We start from the raw sequence: 20778 nt of genomic DNA on the forward strand, positions 1-20778 counted from the left end.
AATAAGAAAATTTTATTTTTTATTTAATTTTAATTAAATTTTTGTTCCGAATTATAGTTGACATGTTTATGCTTTGATGTGATATTTATGTAGATTTCATTAAGTTTATATAATTGCGCAAAACTGCATAATTTTTTTCACAGTTTGTTATTTCAATATTAAAGTGCTGATAATAAATGATAGAAGAGTAACGATTTTTACTAAAATAAACTTTACTTTGCAATTTTGTATATTCAGAATTTTAAATCTGCTGCACAAACAATAACATAAAACATAAATTGTGATATCATATCATAGTCCTGATAGTATCAGCATATCGTAATGATATCAGCCAATAAGCAGTGATAAGAATGAATTTGACGGAGAAAAGTACGTTTTATCTGAAAGATATAAATGAAATACATATATAGCTATTTTTTCAAATGAATTCTTCTTATTCTAACATCGCAATTTTATGTGTTTCATATAAATTATTAATATTTAGAATATAAAAGTTTAAGATTTTTTGAAAATTATAAATTCTAAAAAATTAAATAGGATTATAAGGGAAAAATTTTTATTTTTTGTTAAAACATAAATATATTATATTATTAATTCTAACAAAATGGCAGCAAACAACTTTTTATGCACTTGTCAATTGTATATTTTTCGAAGATCTAATTAATTAAATTAATGATATTTGCTTACAATTTGTTATTTGCGATATTGGCTGCAATAGTATGATGTGGATTTTTTCTTGGCGATACATTCAGCCAGAAACCTCCCTCGGGCTTCAAATTAAAACCTTTAGAAAATTTGAGCGGTATCGAGGTCTTCTCGCAAGGTTCGAAATCGCAACGTGTCAGCAGATGAAAAAACAGAACCTTCGTTTCCAGCAATGCGAATCTGTTTCCTAAACACATTCTAGGACCTAAACCAAAGGGAAGATAGGCTCCGCAGTTGAGACTCTCTTTTTTCCGCTCGCCAAGAAATCGTTCGGGATCGAACTTTTCCGGCTCTTTAAAGTATTGAGGATCGTGATGAAGTCCATAAATCGGTATCCATATGCCATGTCCTTTTTTTAGAGTAAAGGGTTTTACTCCTGGTAATGTCGGTGGTAACTCGAAATCTTTCAAACATAGTCTATCTAACATTAAATTAACCGGATACATTCTAAGGACCTCGTTAATCACAGCGTCCAAGTATTCCATGCTATTAATTGCTTCGTATGATACTTGTCCATTTGTTTTTTCTAAAATCTCATCGATCTCATTGTGAAGTCTTTCTTGTATATCCTGATTTGCCGCGAGTTCATGAGCGATGAAACACATTAATGAAGAACTGCTATCGAAGCCGCCAAAGAAAAAAATAAACGCGTGGGCAACCATATCGTCTATAGTCAATTCTATTTTATCGTCTTTATCTCTATTCTCCATCATCAGCTGTAACATGTCTGGTCGAACGATACCGTTCTCATCTCTAATTTTTATTGTGACTTTTACGAGATCTCGGAAAAAATTCGCTATTTCACGAACAAATTTCAATCTCATTATTCGTGCCAGCCAAGGCAAGCTTCTATATATAAAGAACTTTATTATAGCAATAGTATTGAATCAGTCACCTCTCTGCCATACACATAGAATTCATTTTTGGGGTTTCTCATGGAATCAACACTGATACCAAAGGCGCACGTAGCTATTACGTCATTCGTGTACCTCGTGAAGACTTCTTTCATTTCCATTATCCTCTTCTCCGCTGGCAATTGCATCAAATAATTGACAAAGTCGATACCGCAATCTGACATTAGCTTGAACATATTTTTCATTTTACTGGACGTGAAAGCCGGGCTCAATATAGATCTCACTTCGCGCCATTTCTCTCCGCGAAGAGCGGATACATTCTTACCAAAAAATGGATCTTGAGTTTCCTCGATAACGATGCAACGATCCATAAACATGTCGAAATGTTTTAACGTGATGGATTTAATAAGCTCGGGATCGCGGAGTGCTATGAGTGGCTTGGTCGAGTCGTAAACACCGACGTACTTGGCGTCAGGAGATAAATCGTATATTGATTTAATTAATTCAGCTAACGATTGGCGACGAAATAATATCGATCCCATGTTCCCAAGTAATGGGGAAGGTTTCTTATACGGTATTCCATGTTTCTTGAAAAAGTCCAAATCTTTAAAAAGATAATAATAAATACCTAAAGCACCCACGACAATCGATAACACGATGATGTATACCATGCTGATCTTTATTCACACGATGGAATTCAAGTTGCGAAAAAAATGACAATGCGCGATTATTATACGAACTGTCACTTGAGAGAAAATATTTATACGTATATGTCGTTATTAAAATTAGAGCAATGCGAGAGGCGTTACGCCTCGGGAATACGGTGCTCAACTGCTGCTGTCGTGAATAATATTCTTCTTTTATACACGCAGATAGATATGACGTCATGTGAGCCATTTATTGCACAGCATGTGTATGTATTTGTGTGCGCAAGAAGATTCCACATCCAACGAGTCTCAATCATATCTAGATAATAAAACAGTTTTGATGAGATAATATGTTGTAAAATTTTTTTGAAATATTTCAAATAAATACAGTTAATTTTTTTTTATCTCTTTTCTACTCCGATATATATACAGAATAAAAGAAAGTTTTTCTATGGAAAAAATGTATATAAAATACAATTTTCATATACAGAAAGATTATATATATATATATATATATATATATATATATATATATATATATATATATATATATTAAAGTAAAGTTTATGTTACAATTTCTTATATTCAGAATCATAAATAATCTGCCGAGAAGTAATTACATATAAATTGTGATATATCATATTCCTGATAGTATAGTATCAGCATATCGTAATAATATCAGTCAATAAACAGCAATAATAATGAATTTAAAGGAGAAAAAAGCACTTCACTTCAGTGTTTCACCTGAAAGATATAAATACAATATATATATATATATATATATATATATATATATATATATATATAGCTTTTTTCGAATAATCTTTATATTTTAACATCGAAGTTTTTGTTTCGTTACAAATTATTGATATTTAGAATATTATAAAGTTTAAGATTTTTTAAAAATTACGAATTTTAAGAGATTAAAAACAGAATTATAAATGTGAAATTTTTACTCTTTGTTAAAAAATTAATATTTTACATAATTAATTATAACAAAATGACAATAAATAATTTGTTATGTATTTTTCAATTATACATTTGCGATGATTCAATTAAATTAACGAAATTTGCTTACAGTTTGTTATTCGAGACATTAATTGCAATAGTATGATGTGGATTTTTTCTTGGTGATATATTTAACCAAAAACCTTTTTCAGACTTCAAAGTAAAGCTATCTTTAGAAAACTTGAGCGGTATCGATGTCTTCTCGCAAGGTTTAAAATCGCAACGTGCCAACAGGTGAAAGAGCAGAACCTTCGTTTTCAACAATGCGAATCTGTGACCTATACACATTCTAGGACCTAGACCGAAGGGAATATAGACTCCACAATTGAGACTCTCTTTTTTCCGTTTGCCAAGAAATTGTTCGGGATCGAACTTTTCCGGCTCTTTAAAGTATTGAGGATCGTGATGAAGTCCATAATAGGTATCCATATGCCGTGTCCTTTTCTTACAGTAAAGGGTTTTCTTCCTGGTAATGTCGGAGGTAACTCGAAATCTTTCAAGCATAATCTATCCAACGTCAAAGCAACTGGATACATTCTAAGAGCTTCGTTAATCACAGCATCTAAATATTCCATGCTATTAATTGCTTCGTATGATGCTTGTCCATTTGTTCCTTCTAAAACCTCATCGATTTCATTGTGAAGTCTTTCTTGTATGTCTTGATTTTTCGCAATTTCGTAAACGGCAAAACACATTAATACAGAACTGTTCTCAAAACCGCCAAAGAAAAAAATAAATGCCTGGGCTATCATATCATCGATAGTGAATTCTATCTTACCATCCTTGCCTCTGTTCTCCATCATCAGCTGTAACATGTCTGGTCGAACAATATCGTTCTCATCTCTTGTCTTTATTGTGATTTTTACGAGATCTCGGAAAAAATTCACTATTTTTTCGCGAATAAATTTCAGTCGCATTATTCGTGCTAGCCAAGGCAAGCTTCTATGAATATAGAACTTCACTAAGGCAGTGATATTAAAAGCGATCGCCTCTCTCCCGTACAAATAGAATTCGTTCTCCGGATTTCTCATGGAATCAACATTGATACCAAAGGCGCAAGTAGCTGTTACGTCAGACGTATATCTCGTAAACATTTCATTCATTTCCATTATCTCTTTCTCTACTGATATTTGCGCCAAGTAATTGCTAAATTTGGCGGCGCAATCCGATATTAGTATAAACATATTTTTCATTTTGCTGGATGTGAAAGCCGGGCTCAATATAGATCTTACTTCGCGCCACTTCTCTCCACGAAGAGTGCCGATATTCTTGCCTAATAGTGGATCTTGAGTTTCGTCGATAGAATTCATACGATCCATAAACATGTCGAAATGTTTCAAGGTGATCGATTTAATAAGTTTAGGATCGCGGAGTCCTATGACTGGCCTCATCAAGTCATACATGCCGACGTATTTCGCGTCAGGAGATAAATCGTACAATGATTTAACTAATTCAACTATTGATTGGCGATGGCAAAGAGTCGATCCCATATTACCCAGTAATGGGAAAGGCGTTTTATGCGGTATTCCATGTTTTTTGAAAAAATTTAAATTGTTAAAAAGATAATAATATATGCCTAAAGCACCCACGATCACCGACAACATTATGTATACCATGCTGATTATTTACATGATATTTATTTACACAATGAAATTCAAATTGCGAAAAAAATATTAATACGCGATTACACGAACTGTTAGTTGAATGTTTTACATGAATATATTGTTATATTAAATTCTGAATCCGAAAAACGTGTCCGAGTCAAGGCGGATGACTGCTGCTGGTATGAATAACGTTCTTCTTTTATATGCACGTAGATATGGTATCACGTGAACCATTTATTGTGTAGTATATATGTATATGTATTTATATGCGCACGTAGATTCCACACATCCAACTTTAATTCCCAAACATTAAATAATGAGACATTTTTAATGAGATACTGAGACATGTTGTAAAATTTGATATATTTCAAATGAATAATATTTTGCTTTTTTATCTCTTTTCTGATATATATATATATATATATATATATATATATATATATATAATTACAAAAAGTTTTTTCTTAATGTAGATTTCATATACAGAAATCTTGTGTATATATAGTATTGTGTATATATAGTATATTATTGCAAAGTTTCCAAATTGAATTGGATCGCTTTTTATTTATGGATTTTTTTTCGTTTGATTTCTATTCAATATTTCCTGGAAATGGAGGATTGATAGTTTTTACATTAGAGGCAATTATGTATAATTGAAGAGACTTTCTGAAATTAAACTTGAGATTAACAAACGCATCTTATTTTTTATTTAATTTTAAATTTTATTTTGGATTTGCAGATTGCTTACATAGATATTTTTTAAATATAAATTTTTTAAATATAATTATTAATAATTTATGACAAAAATAATTTCCTTGAAATTTTTATTAAAAAATACTAAACTTTAAAAATTAATCTTATAAACTATAAGAACTTAATTTAAAAGCTTATAGATTAAAGACAATATTTTTTTAAAAGTAGAAAAAAAATGAAATTTTACGGATTCCATATTATTCGTTCTCTTAAAGATAAATAAATCTGCCTCTATGCGGGATAAATTTCTAGGAAATTTATATAAAAAAATAATAAAAAATAAAGAGAGACGGAAAGAGAAATTAAACTTGATAGAATATATGCATACAAAAAATACTTTATGTGGGAATATATTTTATATGGGAAATTTATTCTAGTTATTATGCACATATAACAGAAAGATTATAATACTGAAGCGCCCATGAATGACATCAACATATTGCATGTCGAATTGCGATGGTCAACTTCCTCTCTCTCTCCCTTTTTTTATCTCTCCTTTACTCCTTCTCTGTTATATATTTATCATGCGGAGGAGTTATATATTTATCTGCTACGCAGTTTGACGTAATAAGCTGAACTATTTTCAAATGTGATGGAATGTAAGTCGAGCAGAGTAGATATAGTAAAAAACATGCATATTTCTCAGTTATTTCACAGTTTATAAAACATACATTATAATCGACATTATAAAAATACATCACGATTTATATTTATTACAAAAAATTTTACAATATGATATTCAACATAATAGTAAAAAAAAATAATATAATGTATAAATAATATACTATATCGTGTTATTTTATAATTTCATTTTATTCAACTTTGTTTCTCTAATGTTTCTACATTTCTTATATGTAACAATACACAATTCTTATTTATTATCATAGTAATATAATGATTAATTTTCACTATTTTGATTAATTCTTTCACTTGTGTGTGTGTGTGTGTGTGTGTGTGTGTGTGTATCATATATCTCTCTTAATTCTAACATAATAAATTACAAAAACAACTAACTTACTAGGTTCATCAAATTCAATCTAGTGAAAAAATGCAAGTGTTTATTCAGATAGCAATGATGACATGCATTATTATAAATGCATTATTATAAATGTATAGTAGTATATTAGAAAAAAGCATCATTTGCATCATAATTACAAGTTTATTGATGATCACGATACGAGAAAAAAACAGCATCCGGTTTTTAATTATTTTCATATTTTTTTTCTTTGATCTTTAATCCTTCATTTTTATCATTTTCTCAGGAATACAACAATTTTGTTACACAACAAGTGATTGTTACACAACAATTGATGCACCGCAAGTTCGAGAGAAGCAAAATACATTAAGTTCGATATACTATCGAAACCGCCAAAAAAAAAAAATGAATGCTTGAGATACCACATCCTCGATAGATAGTTCTGGTTTACTTTCTTTACCTCTAGACTCCATCATCAGTTGCAGCATGTCTGGACGAACGATACCTTTCTCATCTATAGTTTTTATAGTACTATCTAAGAGATTTTGAAAGAAATCCGCTTTTTTTTGACGTACCATTATTAATTTAAGTATTTTTGCCACCCAAGGCAGGGTTCTAAATATGAAGAATTTTATTACGCTGAGATTATTGAAAGTAGTCGCCTCCCTGCCGTAAACATAGAATTCGTTGTTCGGGTTTCTCATAGAATCGACGCTAATACCAAAAGCGCAAGTAACTATTATGTCATTTGTGTATCTCGCAAATGCTCTTTTATATCCATTATCTTCTTTTCTGCTGGCATTTGCACCAAATAATTGCTAAATTTTACGGCGCAATCCGACATCAGTATAAACATACTTTTCATTTTGCTAGATGTAAAAGCTGGACTCAGTAAAGGCCGTACTTACCTCCATCTTTCACCTTTGAGGGAAAACAGGTTTTTACCGTATAATGGCTCTTGATCTTCTTCAACGAAACTGCGATGATCCGAGAACAGTTCGAAATTTTTCAACGCGATAGATTTAATAAGTTCTGGATCGCGAAGCACTATAACTGGATTTGTCATATCAAACATGCCAACGTACTTGGCTTCGGGATGTAATTTGTAAAGATTGTTAACGAAATCAACTATTGAATCTCGACGTAAAAACAATTCTACCATATTTCCAAATATGGGAAAAGGTGTTTTATATGGTATGCCATGTTTCTTGAAAAAGTTTAAATCTTTTAAGATATAATAATAGATGCCTAAAGCACCGACGATCACTGACAATACAATTATATATATCATGTTGATATTTACTCACACGTTGGAATTCAAATTGTGAAGAAAATAATAATGCGCGATTATTACATGAACGTTATTCGAATATTTGTATGTATATATTATTAAAGTGTGAACGCGAAGGACGTTACACATCAGAGTACAACAGAGGGCAACTGCTAATACAGTAAGCATAGACTTATAGATTAGACTGGCCCCTACCGTAAAGCCCTTTGCTAGGCAACAGGCAATAGAAATAAGGAATAGAAACTATTCACAATAAATACGCGAAACAGAAAATATTCGCCAATAGGAGCAAAGAATAAATATTATTTCTGTTCTTAATGCCTGTTGCCTAGCATTGTGCAAAGGGCTTAAGAGGCAGCGTTGAAAGATCTAAAGGATAGAGAGATGAGTCCGGGTATCTCTATCCTTCTCTTTTGTGTCGTGGGGGACACTGATGGGGACACTGATGGGATGAGTGAAAACGAAGCGAGCATGCAAACTGCTTTCCCCTGAACTCCTACAGTGTCCTCACCACGAAATAAAAGAGAAGGACAGAGATACCCCAAATCATCTCTCTGTCCTTTAGATCTTTCAACGTTGCCTCTTATAGTAGGGGCCAGTCTATTCTATAAGTCTATGCAGTAAGTAATGCTCTTCTTTTATATACACGTGGATACGCGGATAGATATGTGACGTCATGTGAACCGTTTATTGCACAGTATATGCGCGTATAATTGTATGTGCGTGTGCACACTCAATTTCGATTCCTAATCACATTTTATAATGAAGCATTTTTGATGAGATAATTTATTGTGAAGTTTGAGGAAATATTTTAAATATAAATTATATAAATTATATAAATTATAGTACATTTAGCTTTTAAATCTCTCTTTGCTGCTCCGATAACATATATATATATATATATATATATATATATATATATATGTTATCGGAACATATATATGTAGGAAGCAAGTATGAAAAAGACTTCCTGAAATTAAATTCAGATGTGTAAACGAATAACATTTTATTTTTTATTTAATTTTAAATAAATCTCACTTTGGATTTTTGTAAATTTGAAAATTACTTACATAGATATTATTATAAATACTGTTTATTTGTGAAAAAATAATATGATTTGCTTGAGAATTTTGTTAAAAAAAGTAAACTTTAAAAAAATTAATCTTTTAAAAGCTTAACTTAGAAACTTATAGATTAAAAAAGATATTTTTTAAATTACAGAAAAAATGCAATTTTGCACGCTCTATTATCTTCTTAAAAATAAATAAATCTAACTCTATACGGAATAAATTTTTAGGAAATTACAAAAAAAAAGAGTAAAGAGAGAAAGAAAGAGAAACTGTTAGTAGAATATACACATGCAGAATAGCATACTTTATGAAAAATTTATTCTAGTTATTATGCATGTATAACAGAAAGATTATAATACTGAAGTGCTTGTGAATGACATCAACATATTACATGTCGAATTACGATGATCAATTTTTTCTTTCCTTCTTTCCTTCTTTTTCTTTTTCGCTCTTATATCTCCATACCGGATCTCCATGCGGAATCTGCTACGCAGTTTGTTGTGTAATAGGCCGAGCTATTTTCAAATGTTGATAGTATGTGTAACCTAGCAAAGTAGACGCAGCATTCAAACATATATCTATATTTCACTTAATTTATATTATAAGATATATATATATATTATCGATATTATAAACGTATATATTTCCCAATTTATATATGAGTTAAAAAATGTTTACAATATTCTACATAATGATAGATAAAATGCTATAATAATGTAAATGTTATAATCTATAAATAATATACTATAATTTTATTATTTATTATTATTTTGTAGTTTTGTGTCAATTTTGTTCATCTAATGTTTCTTTTTTGTAAGAATGCACGATTCTTATTTTTCACAATCAACATAATCATTAATTTTAATTAATACTTATATCTGTATTATATATCTTTCTTAATCTAACATAATAAATTATAAAAACAACCAGCTTATTAATCAAATTCATAATGAAAAAATAATGTGCTTATTAAGACAACATTGATGAAATATGTGTTATAAGTGTATACTGGTATGTTAGAAAAAAAAGTATTTGCATTATAATTGTATATTTATTACGTAGGATGATTACGATACAAGAAAAACAGTACTCGGTATTTAATTTTATATTTCTTTCCTTTGATCTTTAATCCTTTTTTTATTATTTTCTTAGCAATATAACAACAACTTTGTTTTTAACACATATTAATAAGAAGTACATTTGTGAAAGAATACAAAATATTACAAGAGAATCAAATCTTTCCAAATTAATAAAAAAATAAGATTATAAGTATTAAAGAATCAAATGATAAAGTGATAAAGATATTAAATATGATAATATTAAATGATATGATAATATTAAATGATAATATTAAATGATAATATTATTAAATGATATATAATGATATATTTTTATCAATATTATAGATAAGAGTAAATAAACATTTTTATCTATTTTTTTATTAACAAGAGAAAATAAAATTATACAATTTTTATATTTCTCTTAAGAATAAACACAGCATATCAGTTTTGTAAAATCTCTTTAAAAAGTTATAAAAAAGAGGTGTAAGTAGACACTGATTTTAATAAGATAAAAAAGCAAATAGTGAAATGGAAAACGCTATTATATATGTATATTGATATCCTAATTGAAAGAAATTAACGAATGATCAAAAAAAAAAATAAATATAATAATATCAAGCCATGATCATCAACTTTTTCATTCTATTTCTTTTTTCTTTCTTTCTTATATATATCATATGGAGTCATTCGTTTCATGGAACATGCCAAGGTGTTTCGAAACGTTAATTCAAATGGAATCAAGTATATGTAGTATTTAAAATTTTAAAACTATCGTTGTAATATATTTTAACAAACTGTTGAGATACATATTATATATATAATATATATTTATATAAATTTTTTAGCTTATTTATTAATGTACATTAATTTTTTCATGTATAAAATATTTTTTATATATGTATAGTAATGATACATTTTGATCATATTATGTATATTAAAGAGTTAATAATACTTTAACTATTTTTAATAATATATTCTTATCAATATAATATATTTTCATTTTAATATATAATATATAACAAGTTGAAAAAATTTGTACACAATATAACAGAATGTTGTGAAAAAATGCAGATAATTTTTTACGACAGTAATAATCACGTTAAAGTCTGTAAAAATTGGTTCTCATATAGATTGACCTAATCTAATTAATAATAATTACGATGCAAGATAAAAAATAGCGTTCGAATTTTTTTTATACCCGTTCTTTTATCATTTTCTTAATAATGTGAGAAAAGTTAAAATATTCTTACCATGTCAGAAATATTTCTAATGCAATAAAATGATATTATTTTAAATGCAACAATATGATTAAATTTGTAGCTTGTAATATAAGTTTTCTTATATCATAAAAAATAAGGGAGAAATATTCTTTATGTTTATCTTGGTTTTGGTGTTTTCTTCATTTCACCTGAAAATTAATTAAAAATGTACAGAATTACTTCTAAAATCATTTTATTCTTATATCTATGTATTATTTTATTTTATAATCATATATTAAATCTCTAAAGTTATCTTAAGAATATTGACGATTATTTTCTCGAGAAATCTATGATATTTCTAAAATTATTTTATTATTTCATAGTACCAATATTAAATTATTCATAATCAAAAATATATTTAAATATTTAATTTTTATATCTTAAGCCTATTAATCATATACACATATTATATATATTTTATCCGAAAATATTATTATTTATATAAAAATAATAAATAAATATTTTTTTTAAACTAATACTGTGCAGTCATTATCACGATTAACAAAATAACAAGAAATATTTTTTTATATTAAAATGTTATTCATTTAAAAATTTTTAAGATATAATAAAAAATTTTTTCTTACAGCTGATGTGTCCCATTGACAGCAATAGTATGATGAATATTTTTTCTCGGTGATACATTCAACCAGAAACCGCCTTCAGGTTTTACATTGAAGCCATCCTTAGCAATCTTGATTGGTACCCGTGTTTTTTCGCAAGGTTTCAAATCGCAACGTGCCAATAGATGAAACAGCAAAACTTTCGTTTCCATTAAAGCGAATCTATTACCTATGCACATTCTGGGACCCATCCCAAACGGAAGATATGCTCCGCTATTGAAAATCTCCTTTTTTCGTTCACCAAGAAACCGGTCAGGATTAAATTTTTCCGGATCCTCAAAATACTGGGGATCATGATGAAGTCCATAAACCGGTATCCATACGGCTTTTCCTTTTTTTATAGTAAAAGGCTTTCTCCCTGGCAATGTCGGCGGTAACTCGAAATCTTGCATGCATACTCTGTCTAATGCTGGAGCATTAATCGGATATCTTCTGAGAGCTTCGTTAATCACGGCATCCATATATTCCATGTTATTAAGTATTTCGTATGGTGCTTTTCCGTTTGACTCTTCCAAAACTTGATCAATCTCATCTTGAAGTTTTTTTTGTACGTCTTGATGCACCGCAAGTTCGAGAGAAGCAAAACACATTAAGTTCGACGTGCTATCGAAACCGCCAAAGAAGAAAATGAATGCTTGAGACATCATATCCTCAATAGACAGTTCTGCTTTGCCTTCCTTATTTCTAGTCTCCATCATCAATTGTAGCATGTCTGGACGAACGATACCCTTCTCATCTCTGGTTTTTATAGTGGTCTCTATGGTCTCTTGAAAGAAGTCCGCTATTTTTTGGCGAATAAGTCTTAATTTAAGAATTTTTGCCACCCAAGGCAAGCTTCTAAATAAGTAGAATTTTATTAAAGCGACAGAGTCGAAATTAGTCGCCTCCTTGCCGTAAACGTAGAATTCGTTGTTTGGGTTTCTCATAGAATCGACACTAATGCCAAATGCGCAAGTAGCTATCACATCATTTGTGTATCTCGTAAATGCCTCTTTTATTTCCATTACTCTTTTCTCTGCTGGCATTTGTGCAATATAATTGCTAAATTTAACGGCGCAATCGGACATCAATATAAACATACTTTTCATTTTGCTGGATGTAAAAGCTGGACTCAGTAAAGGTCGCATTTGCCGCCACCTGTCCCCTTTGAGGGCAAATAAATTTTTGCCAAACAATGGATCTTGATCTTCCTCGATAAAACTTATATGATCTGGGAATAAATCGAAATTTTTCAATCCGATAGATTTAATAAGTTCGAGATCGCGAATCACTATAATTGAATTTGTCAAATCAAACATCCCGACATACTTGGCTTCGGGATGTAATTTGTAAAGATTGTTAACGAAATTAACTATTGAGTCTCGACGTAAAAACAATCCTAACATATTTCCAAATAGGGGAAGAGGCGTTTTATACGGTATGCCATGTTTCTTGAAAATGTTTAAATCTTTAAAGAAATAATAATATATGCCTAAAGCACCAACGATCACTGACAACACAATTATATATACCATGCTGATATTTATTCACACGATAAAATTCAAATTACGAAAAAAATGATGCACGATTATTACATGAATTGTCACTTGAATATTTATATGTATTTGTCGTTATTAAAGTCTGAACAAGACACAGAACGTTACGCATCAGAGTACGAGAGTCAACTGCTGCTACCGTGAGTAATGTTCTTCTTTTATATACACGCAGATAGATATGACGTTACGTAAGTCATTTATTGCATATGTGTGCAGTTGTTTACGCACGTAGATTCCACATCCAATTTCGCAATTATATCTGAATGATGAGACATTTTTATGAGATAACATATTGTAGAAATGGATTATTTTTCTTTTGATTTCTACTCAATATTTCCTGAAACATCGAACATTTTAATGATTCTACATTACAAGCAATTACGTATAATTGAAAAAAACGTCGTGAAATTAAACTTCAGATATGCAAAGGAATAATAAAATCTTATTTTTGATTTAATTTTAAATAAACTTTATTTTGGACTTGAAGATTACTTACGTATATATTTTTTAAATATAGATTATTGATAATTTGTAACAAAAATAATGATTTGTTTGAAATTTTTATTAGAAAAAAATAAACTTTAAAAATTAATCTTTTAAGAACTTAACTTAATTTTATAAGAACTTAACTTGAAACTTTATAGATTAAAGGAGATATTTTTTAAGATTAGAGAGAAAATGGAATTTCGCACCCTTTACCTTTTATTTATTCTCTTGAAATAAATATATCTTTTTTTATACAGAATAAATTTCTAGGAAATATTAAAAGAAAAAAAAGAAAGACAGAAGAAATGAGGAACTTAACATGATAGAATATACATATACAGAATGATGTACTTTATATGGAAAAATTATTCCAATTATATCGCATTTTATAATAGAAAGATTATAATACTGAAGTGCCTAACGACAATGTTGCACACCGAATTACAATGATTAATTCTTCCTCTCATCTTCTCTTTATCTCTCCTTCACTTCTTCTCTCTTATATTGCATCTATCATGCGGAGGAATCTGCTACGCAGTTTGAAATAAGTGGTACTATTTTCGAATGTTGATGTAATGTTGATTAGAGTAGATTTCCAAATGTGTGTATATTTCATATAGTTTATAATATGAGATATATGTACATTAAAATTAACATTATAAATATATTTCGCAATTTATATGTAGTTTAAAAACATTTTTACATTATGAATCGTATTATATAATATTCTACATAATAATAGAAAAAATATATAGTAATATAATGTACAAATAATATACTATATCGGGTTATTTTTTTATGCCAAATTTATCCATCTAATATTTTTACATATGTAATAATACTCCCACTTAGTTCTTATTTTTCATCATAGTAATATATTTATTACTATGATGAATTAAATTATTAATTATTAATTTTCACTACTTTAATTAATTCTTTTACTTGTATCATATATCTCTCTTAATTCTAACATAATAAACTACAAAAATAATTAGATTACTAGCTTCATCAAATTCAACGTAGTGAATAAATGCATGTGCTTATTAAGATAGTAGTAATACAATGCACTATTATAAATGTATACTAGTATATAAGAAAAAAGCTTCATTTGCATTATAATTACAAGTTCATCGATGATCAGAATATGAGAAAAAACAGTACCTGATCTTTAATTATTTTCATATTTCTTTCCTTGAATCTTTAATTCTTCCCTTTTTTTATCATTTTCTTAGCAATACAACAACAATTTTGTTTTCAACATGTATTAATATAAAGTACAACAGTATTACAAAAATAATATTATAAGAGAATAAAATTTTCTCAATTAATCAAAAAGCTTATAAATGATAAAGATATATCATTATCGATTTTATAAATAAAAATAAGTAAATAGACTAAATAAATAAAATAGATATTTTTTATATATGTATAGTAATAATATATTTCAATCATACTATGCTAATTAGCCATTAATTTTAGTTATTTTTAATAACACTTGTCTGTATAAAATATCTTTATTTTAATGTATAATATATAACAAATTGCGAAAAAAATTTGTTTATAATATAACAGAGTATTCTAAAAACATGTAGTTAATTATGACAGTAATAATGACGTCCATCTGTAAAAAATGATTCTCATTATACATTGATATATAATTATGATGCAAGATAAAAAAAAGCGTTCGTTTTTTTTAAGCATTTATCTTTTTATGCTCGCTCTCCTTTTTTAGCAATTAGAAATATAAATAATTCTGTTTTTTAGGATATCAAAAATATTTCTAATACAATAATATAATATTTTTTTCCAAAATTGCAGCAACATGCTTCTTCTTCTAAAGAAGACAAGTCCTTTATGTCCATTACGATATTGGTGTTTTCTCCATTTTACCTGAAAATTGATTAAAAATGTATAGAGATACATCTAAAATCTTTTTATTCGTATATCTATTAAAATTATTTTATTTTATATATAATATCACTATTAAATTATTTTAAGATTATTTTAAGAATATTGATGATTACAAATGTTTGATATATCTCTATTTTAGACCGTTTTATTTCATAATATCAATATTAAAATATTTATAATATATTCAATCAGAAATAAATACAATTCAGAAATATATTCAAATACCTAATTTTTATACCTTAAGATTCCAAATCACTTATATATATACATCATAAAAACAAAAATTTTTAAAAAGTAACAAATAAATATTTTTAATTAATACAATGACAATTATCCTGATTAACAAGAAATACTATTTTATATTGAAAAGTTATTCATTTAAATTTTCAAGATGAAATGAAAAGTATACATGAAATTTTCTTACAGTCGACGTGTCCCATTGACAGCATTAGTAGCAATACTGTGATGAATATTTTTCCTTGGTGATATATTCAACCAGAAGCCACCTTCGGGTTTCACATTGAAGCCATCTTTAGCGATCTTGAGCGGTAACCGTGTTTTCTCGCAAGTTTTCAAATCGCAACGTGACAATAGATGAAACAGCAAAACTTTCGTTTCCATTATAGCGAATCTATTACCAATACACATTCTTGGACCCAGCCCGAATGGGACATAAGCTCCGCAATTGAGGCTCTCTTTTTTCCGCTCACCAATAAATCGTTCAGGATCAAACATTTCCGGATTTTCAAAATACTGAGGATCATGATGAAGTCCATAAACTGGTATCCATATGCCTTGTTCTTTTCTTATAGTAAAAGGCTTTATTCCTGGCAATGTCGGTGGTAATTCAAAATCCTTCACGCATACTCTGTCTAATGCTGGTGCAACCGGATATCTTCTGAGAGCTTCATTAATTACGGCATCCATATATTCCATGTTATTAACTATTTCGTAGGGTGCTTTTCCATTTGATTCTTCCAAAACTTGATCAATTTCATCTTGAAGTTTCTTTTGTACGTCTTGATTCACCGCAATTTCGTGAGCGGCAAAGCACATTAACGTCGATGTGCTCTCGAAACCACCAAAAAAGAAAATGAATGCTTGAGATACCATATCTTCGATAGACAATTCTGCTTTGCTCTCCTTACCTCTAGATTCCATCATCAGTTGCAGCATGTCTGGGCGAACGATACCATTTTCATCCCTAGTTTTTATGGTGGTCTCTACGAGATCTTGAAAAAAATCTGCTATTTTTTGACGAACCATTCTTATTTTAAGTATTTTTGCCACCCAAGGCAAGCTTCTAAATAAGTAGAATTTTAGTACGGCGACAGTGCCGAAAGTAGTCGCCTCCCTGCCGTAAACGTAGAATTCGTTGTTCGGGTTTCTCATAGAATCGACGCTGATACCAAAAGCGCAAGTAGCTATTATGTCATTTGTGTATCTCGTAAATGCCTCTTTTATATCCATTATCTTCTTTTCTGCTGGCATTTGCACCAAATAATTGCTAAATTTGACGGCGCAATCCGACATCAGTATAAACATACTTTTCATTTTGCTAGATGTAAAAGCTGGACTCAGTAAAGGTCGTACTTGTCGCCATCTCTCCCCTTTGAGAGCAAACAGATTTTTGCCGAATAATGGATCTTGATCTTCCTCGATGAAACTGCGATGATGCGGAAACATTTCAAAATTTTTTAACGCGATAGATTTAATAAGTTCGGGATCCCGAAGTACTACAATTGGACTTGTCATATCAAACATGCCGACATATTTGGCTTCCGGATGTAACTTATAAATATTATTGACAAAATCAAGTACCGTTTCTCGACGTAAGAACAATTCTATCGTATTTCCAAATAATGGAAAAGGTGTTCTACACGGTATCTTATGTTTCTTGAAAAAGTCCAAATCTTTAAAAATGTAATAGAGACCTAGAGCGCACGCTATTACAGTCAAAATGATTATGTATAACATGATGAAAAAACAAATTGCTGCATTTATCACTAAATATACATATATTACGTAGTATTAAATATAAATCAACTTTTGCATTTTATTCCAAATATTCTTTTTTTTTATGCAATCAATAGCAAAGATGGTACACGAAGACAACTTTACGCGTCGAGATTCGACGAACGACTGCTGCTGCATCGGAATGATCCTTCTTATATGTATGATCACGTGTCATTATTGCTTACGCAATAGATGTTAACAACAACATCTCGACAATTTAATAGTATCTTCATCGCGTTATCAATTTGATAAAATTAAGATAAAATATATTGCATTGACTTATATTATCTTTCACATTTTTAAATATATTTTTGCTTTTTGCACATTGTTAAGGCTAACGTGAATCTCCGATTAATAGTCATTAAAAAGATAACAAGAAGAAAAAAGACAACAATGCTTGTAGAAGATTATTCCGATAATCTTAAACACATTAATCATAATAATAAGGCAAATAAAAGATTTTTTTTATAATCAAGACTGCGACATTACAATGATCTGCAAAATTATAATGCCCTATAATCTCGTCATCTTTCATTTCTATTAAATTTCTTTATTATTTTTAGATCTTTATAAATTTGTATATAATATATTATTTATTGCTATGATATAAAATATGATCGTAGTTATTTTCCTAGATTTTTAATATTTATGTATCAGTAAAAATGATTATCTTACAAATGAAATATTTAATTAATATTACATAGAATACTGATTCTCTCTCGGCACAACGCTCATCCAGAAACCGCCTTCGGCTCGCATTGCGAATCCACCTTTTTGTAATTTTAACGGCATCGGAGTTTTTTCACACGGCTTCAAGTCACAACGAGCCAGCAGATGAAACAGCATTACCTTTGTCTCCAGCAAAGCGAATCTGTTGCCGATGCACATTCTTGGGCCTAATCCGAATGGATAATAAGCATTAAGATTGCACTTGTTCTCTCTGTTTTCATCCAAGAATCTCTCAGGCCTGAATTTTTCCGGTTCCGGAAAGTATTTGGGATCATGCTGAAGGCCGTAAAAAGGGATCCAGATTTGCGTTCCCGCTTTCACAACATATGGTTTCGCACCTGGCAATGTGGGCGGCAATTCAAAGTCTTTCGTGCACAGCCTATCCGTGAGTGCTTGCACCGGATGCATTCTAAGAGTCTCGTTAATAGTAGCATTCAGATATACCATCTCGTTGATTGCCTCATAGGATAGCTGACCGTTTGTATCTTCCAGAACCTTATCAATTTCATTTTGCAGTTTCTCTTGGATGTGTGGGTTGACAGCAATCTCGTATGCTAAGAAACTCATCAGAGTCGAGCTACTGTCGAAACCACCGAGGAGAAAGATGAACGCCTGCGATGTCATGTCTACAATGGTTAGTTCCTTCCCCTCTCTTTTCCCTCTACTATCCATCATCAGCTGGATCATGTCCGGCCGAATAATATTTTTCTCGTCTCTGATCTTTATAGTATCAGCTATCAAATTTATAAAGAATGCGTTGGTACATTCGTTTATCATTTTAAGATTTAACAGACGCATGAGCCACGGCATGTGTTGGGACAGCAAAATTTTTATAAGAGCGATCGTGTCAAAATTTGTTACTTTTGCGCCAAACGTGTAGAAATCGTTGTCCGGGTCTTTCATCGAATCCACGCTAATGCCAAAGGCACACGTGGCGATCACGTCGGTAGTGTATCTCGTGAAGATGTCCCTCATTTCTACAATTTGCTTGTCAGTCGGCGCTTTAATTAGATATTCTGAAAAGTTCACGGCGCACTCGGACATCAATTGAAACATAGCTCTCATTTTGCTAGACGTGAAAGAAGGACTTAGAAGCGTCCTAATGTCTCGCCACTGATCTCCGCGAAGTGCAACCAGATTTTTCCCGAAAAGCGGATCTCGATTGGTCGATTCGCTGCCGAAAAATAAGTGATCTTGAAACGAATCGAAATTTTTAATGCCGATAGACTTGATCAATTCGAGATCACGCATCACGACGACCAGTTTCGAGAAATTAAAGAGACCGGTATACTTAGCATCGGGATAAAAATTGTATAGTTCTTGAATTGACGTGGCAAAACTCTTTGGACGTACGAAAAGCTGCCAAAGAGTTTGCACGAACTGCGGCCTTATATATGGAATTCCATGCTGCTCCAAATCGTTGGACCGTTTACAAGATGAAAAATAATAATAAATGACAAGTGTACCGGCTAATATCGATAAGATTATCGTCCAGTACTCCATAGCTTAATCGAGATACTCGATTGTTCTTTTCGTCCCGAATTAAAGTCAAATATCATGTGTCGTAGAATGAAAGTTTGTGTCAATATCGATGCTCACGATTACATACGTCCTCAGGTTATAAGCCAATGCGATATGTGCAGTGCGATTATTCTGCCGAGTCAAAGCGATCTGTCCGCTTGGAATTCTCGCGCATGACTGCTCGTACCGAGATATCCGCTGAGAGATAAATGCTTCATTGTAGCTTCGTGATGTCATGCAATTTTACGTCATATTTTATATCTTCATATTTGATAATGTACTGATAATGTATAATTAATAATATGTGTACAATATACATATACATACATACATACATATGCAGGGTGTTTCATTTAACTCTTACACCTTAAATAACTCCGTTATTTTTACATACACAAAAAATGATAAATAAAGAAGTTGTATGAATGGAAGGGAGACATAAGATGGCGACAATTATTTTATTTTGAACAGTTTTTTGAAAATCACATGAAGATGACCTCCAAATTCTTAAATGAAAACCCTCATTTTTCAATATTGCGTATTCTTGTAGCTTACCAAGAAAGCTTTTCAAAGCACTATAATAAAATATTTTTTCATTGAGTACTTTTCGAGTTATGATGCTCGAAATAATTTCTTAATTTTACATAAATCATAAAATATCTAGTAAAATATTCATTTTTCGGTCATCTTTTCTCGATACTTTTATGCATAAAAAAATGAGAGGAATTAATT

At 30.0% G+C, this 20778-nt stretch overlaps 4 protein-coding genes and 1 pseudogene across 4 annotated transcripts; all 5 read right to left on the minus strand.

Moving 5' to 3' along the window:
- Positions 1–212: 212 nt before the first annotated feature.
- Positions 213–2404, minus strand: LOC105255532 (cytochrome P450 9e2). Its single transcript, XM_011264846.3, is given in 3 exon segments — positions 213–380; positions 688–1594; positions 1597–2404. Coding segments are annotated over 3 exon segments (1545 nt in total). The 5' UTR covers positions 2231–2404; the 3' UTR covers positions 213–376.
- Positions 2405–3280: 876 nt separating this feature from the next.
- On the minus strand, positions 3281–7838 carry LOC105255547 (annotated as a pseudogene).
- Positions 7839–11359: 3521 nt separating this feature from the next.
- Positions 11360–13527, minus strand: LOC105255539 (cytochrome P450 9e2). The gene is made up of 2 exons (XM_011264853.3): positions 11813–13527; positions 11360–11377 (listed from the first exon to the last, which is right to left on the minus strand). The coding sequence occupies exons 1-2, from the start codon at positions 13360–13362 to the stop codon at positions 11374–11376; spliced, it is 1554 nt and encodes a 517-aa protein (XP_011263155.2). The 5' UTR covers positions 13363–13527; the 3' UTR covers positions 11360–11373.
- A 1899-nt stretch (positions 13528–15426) lies between these two features.
- LOC105255537 (cytochrome P450 9e2) lies at positions 15427–18045 on the minus strand. Its single transcript, XM_011264852.3, has 2 exons — positions 16205–18045; positions 15427–15759 (listed from the first exon to the last, which is right to left on the minus strand). The coding sequence occupies exons 1-2, from the start codon at positions 17755–17757 to the stop codon at positions 15756–15758; spliced, it is 1557 nt and encodes a 518-aa protein (XP_011263154.1). The 5' UTR covers positions 17758–18045; the 3' UTR covers positions 15427–15755.
- Positions 18046–18479: 434 nt separating this feature from the next.
- Positions 18480–20263, minus strand: LOC109610325 (cytochrome P450 9e2-like). Its single transcript, XM_020028872.2, has one exon. The coding sequence runs from the start codon at positions 20026–20028 to the stop codon at positions 18493–18495; it is 1536 nt and encodes a 511-aa protein (XP_019884431.2). The 5' UTR covers positions 20029–20263; the 3' UTR covers positions 18480–18492.
- Between the last annotated feature and the right edge of the window lie 515 nt (positions 20264–20778).

This window comes from Camponotus floridanus, unplaced genomic scaffold (genome assembly GCF_003227725.1).
Source record: "Camponotus floridanus strain SB8 unplaced genomic scaffold, Cflo_v7.5 scaffold2, whole genome shotgun sequence".
Classification (NCBI taxonomy): domain Eukaryota; kingdom Metazoa; phylum Arthropoda; class Insecta; order Hymenoptera; family Formicidae; genus Camponotus; species Camponotus floridanus.

Excerpts from the sequence above, each read along its gene's own strand:
- LOC105255539 (XM_011264853.3), bottom strand. The coding sequence starts at position 13,362 with ATGGTATATATAATTGTGTTGTCAGTGATCGTTGGTGCTTTAGGCATA.
- LOC105255537 (XM_011264852.3), bottom strand. The coding sequence starts at position 17,757 with ATGTTATACATAATCATTTTGACTGTAATAGCGTGCGCTCTAGGTCTC.
- LOC109610325 (XM_020028872.2), bottom strand. The coding sequence starts at position 20,028 with ATGGAGTACTGGACGATAATCTTATCGATATTAGCCGGTACACTTGTC.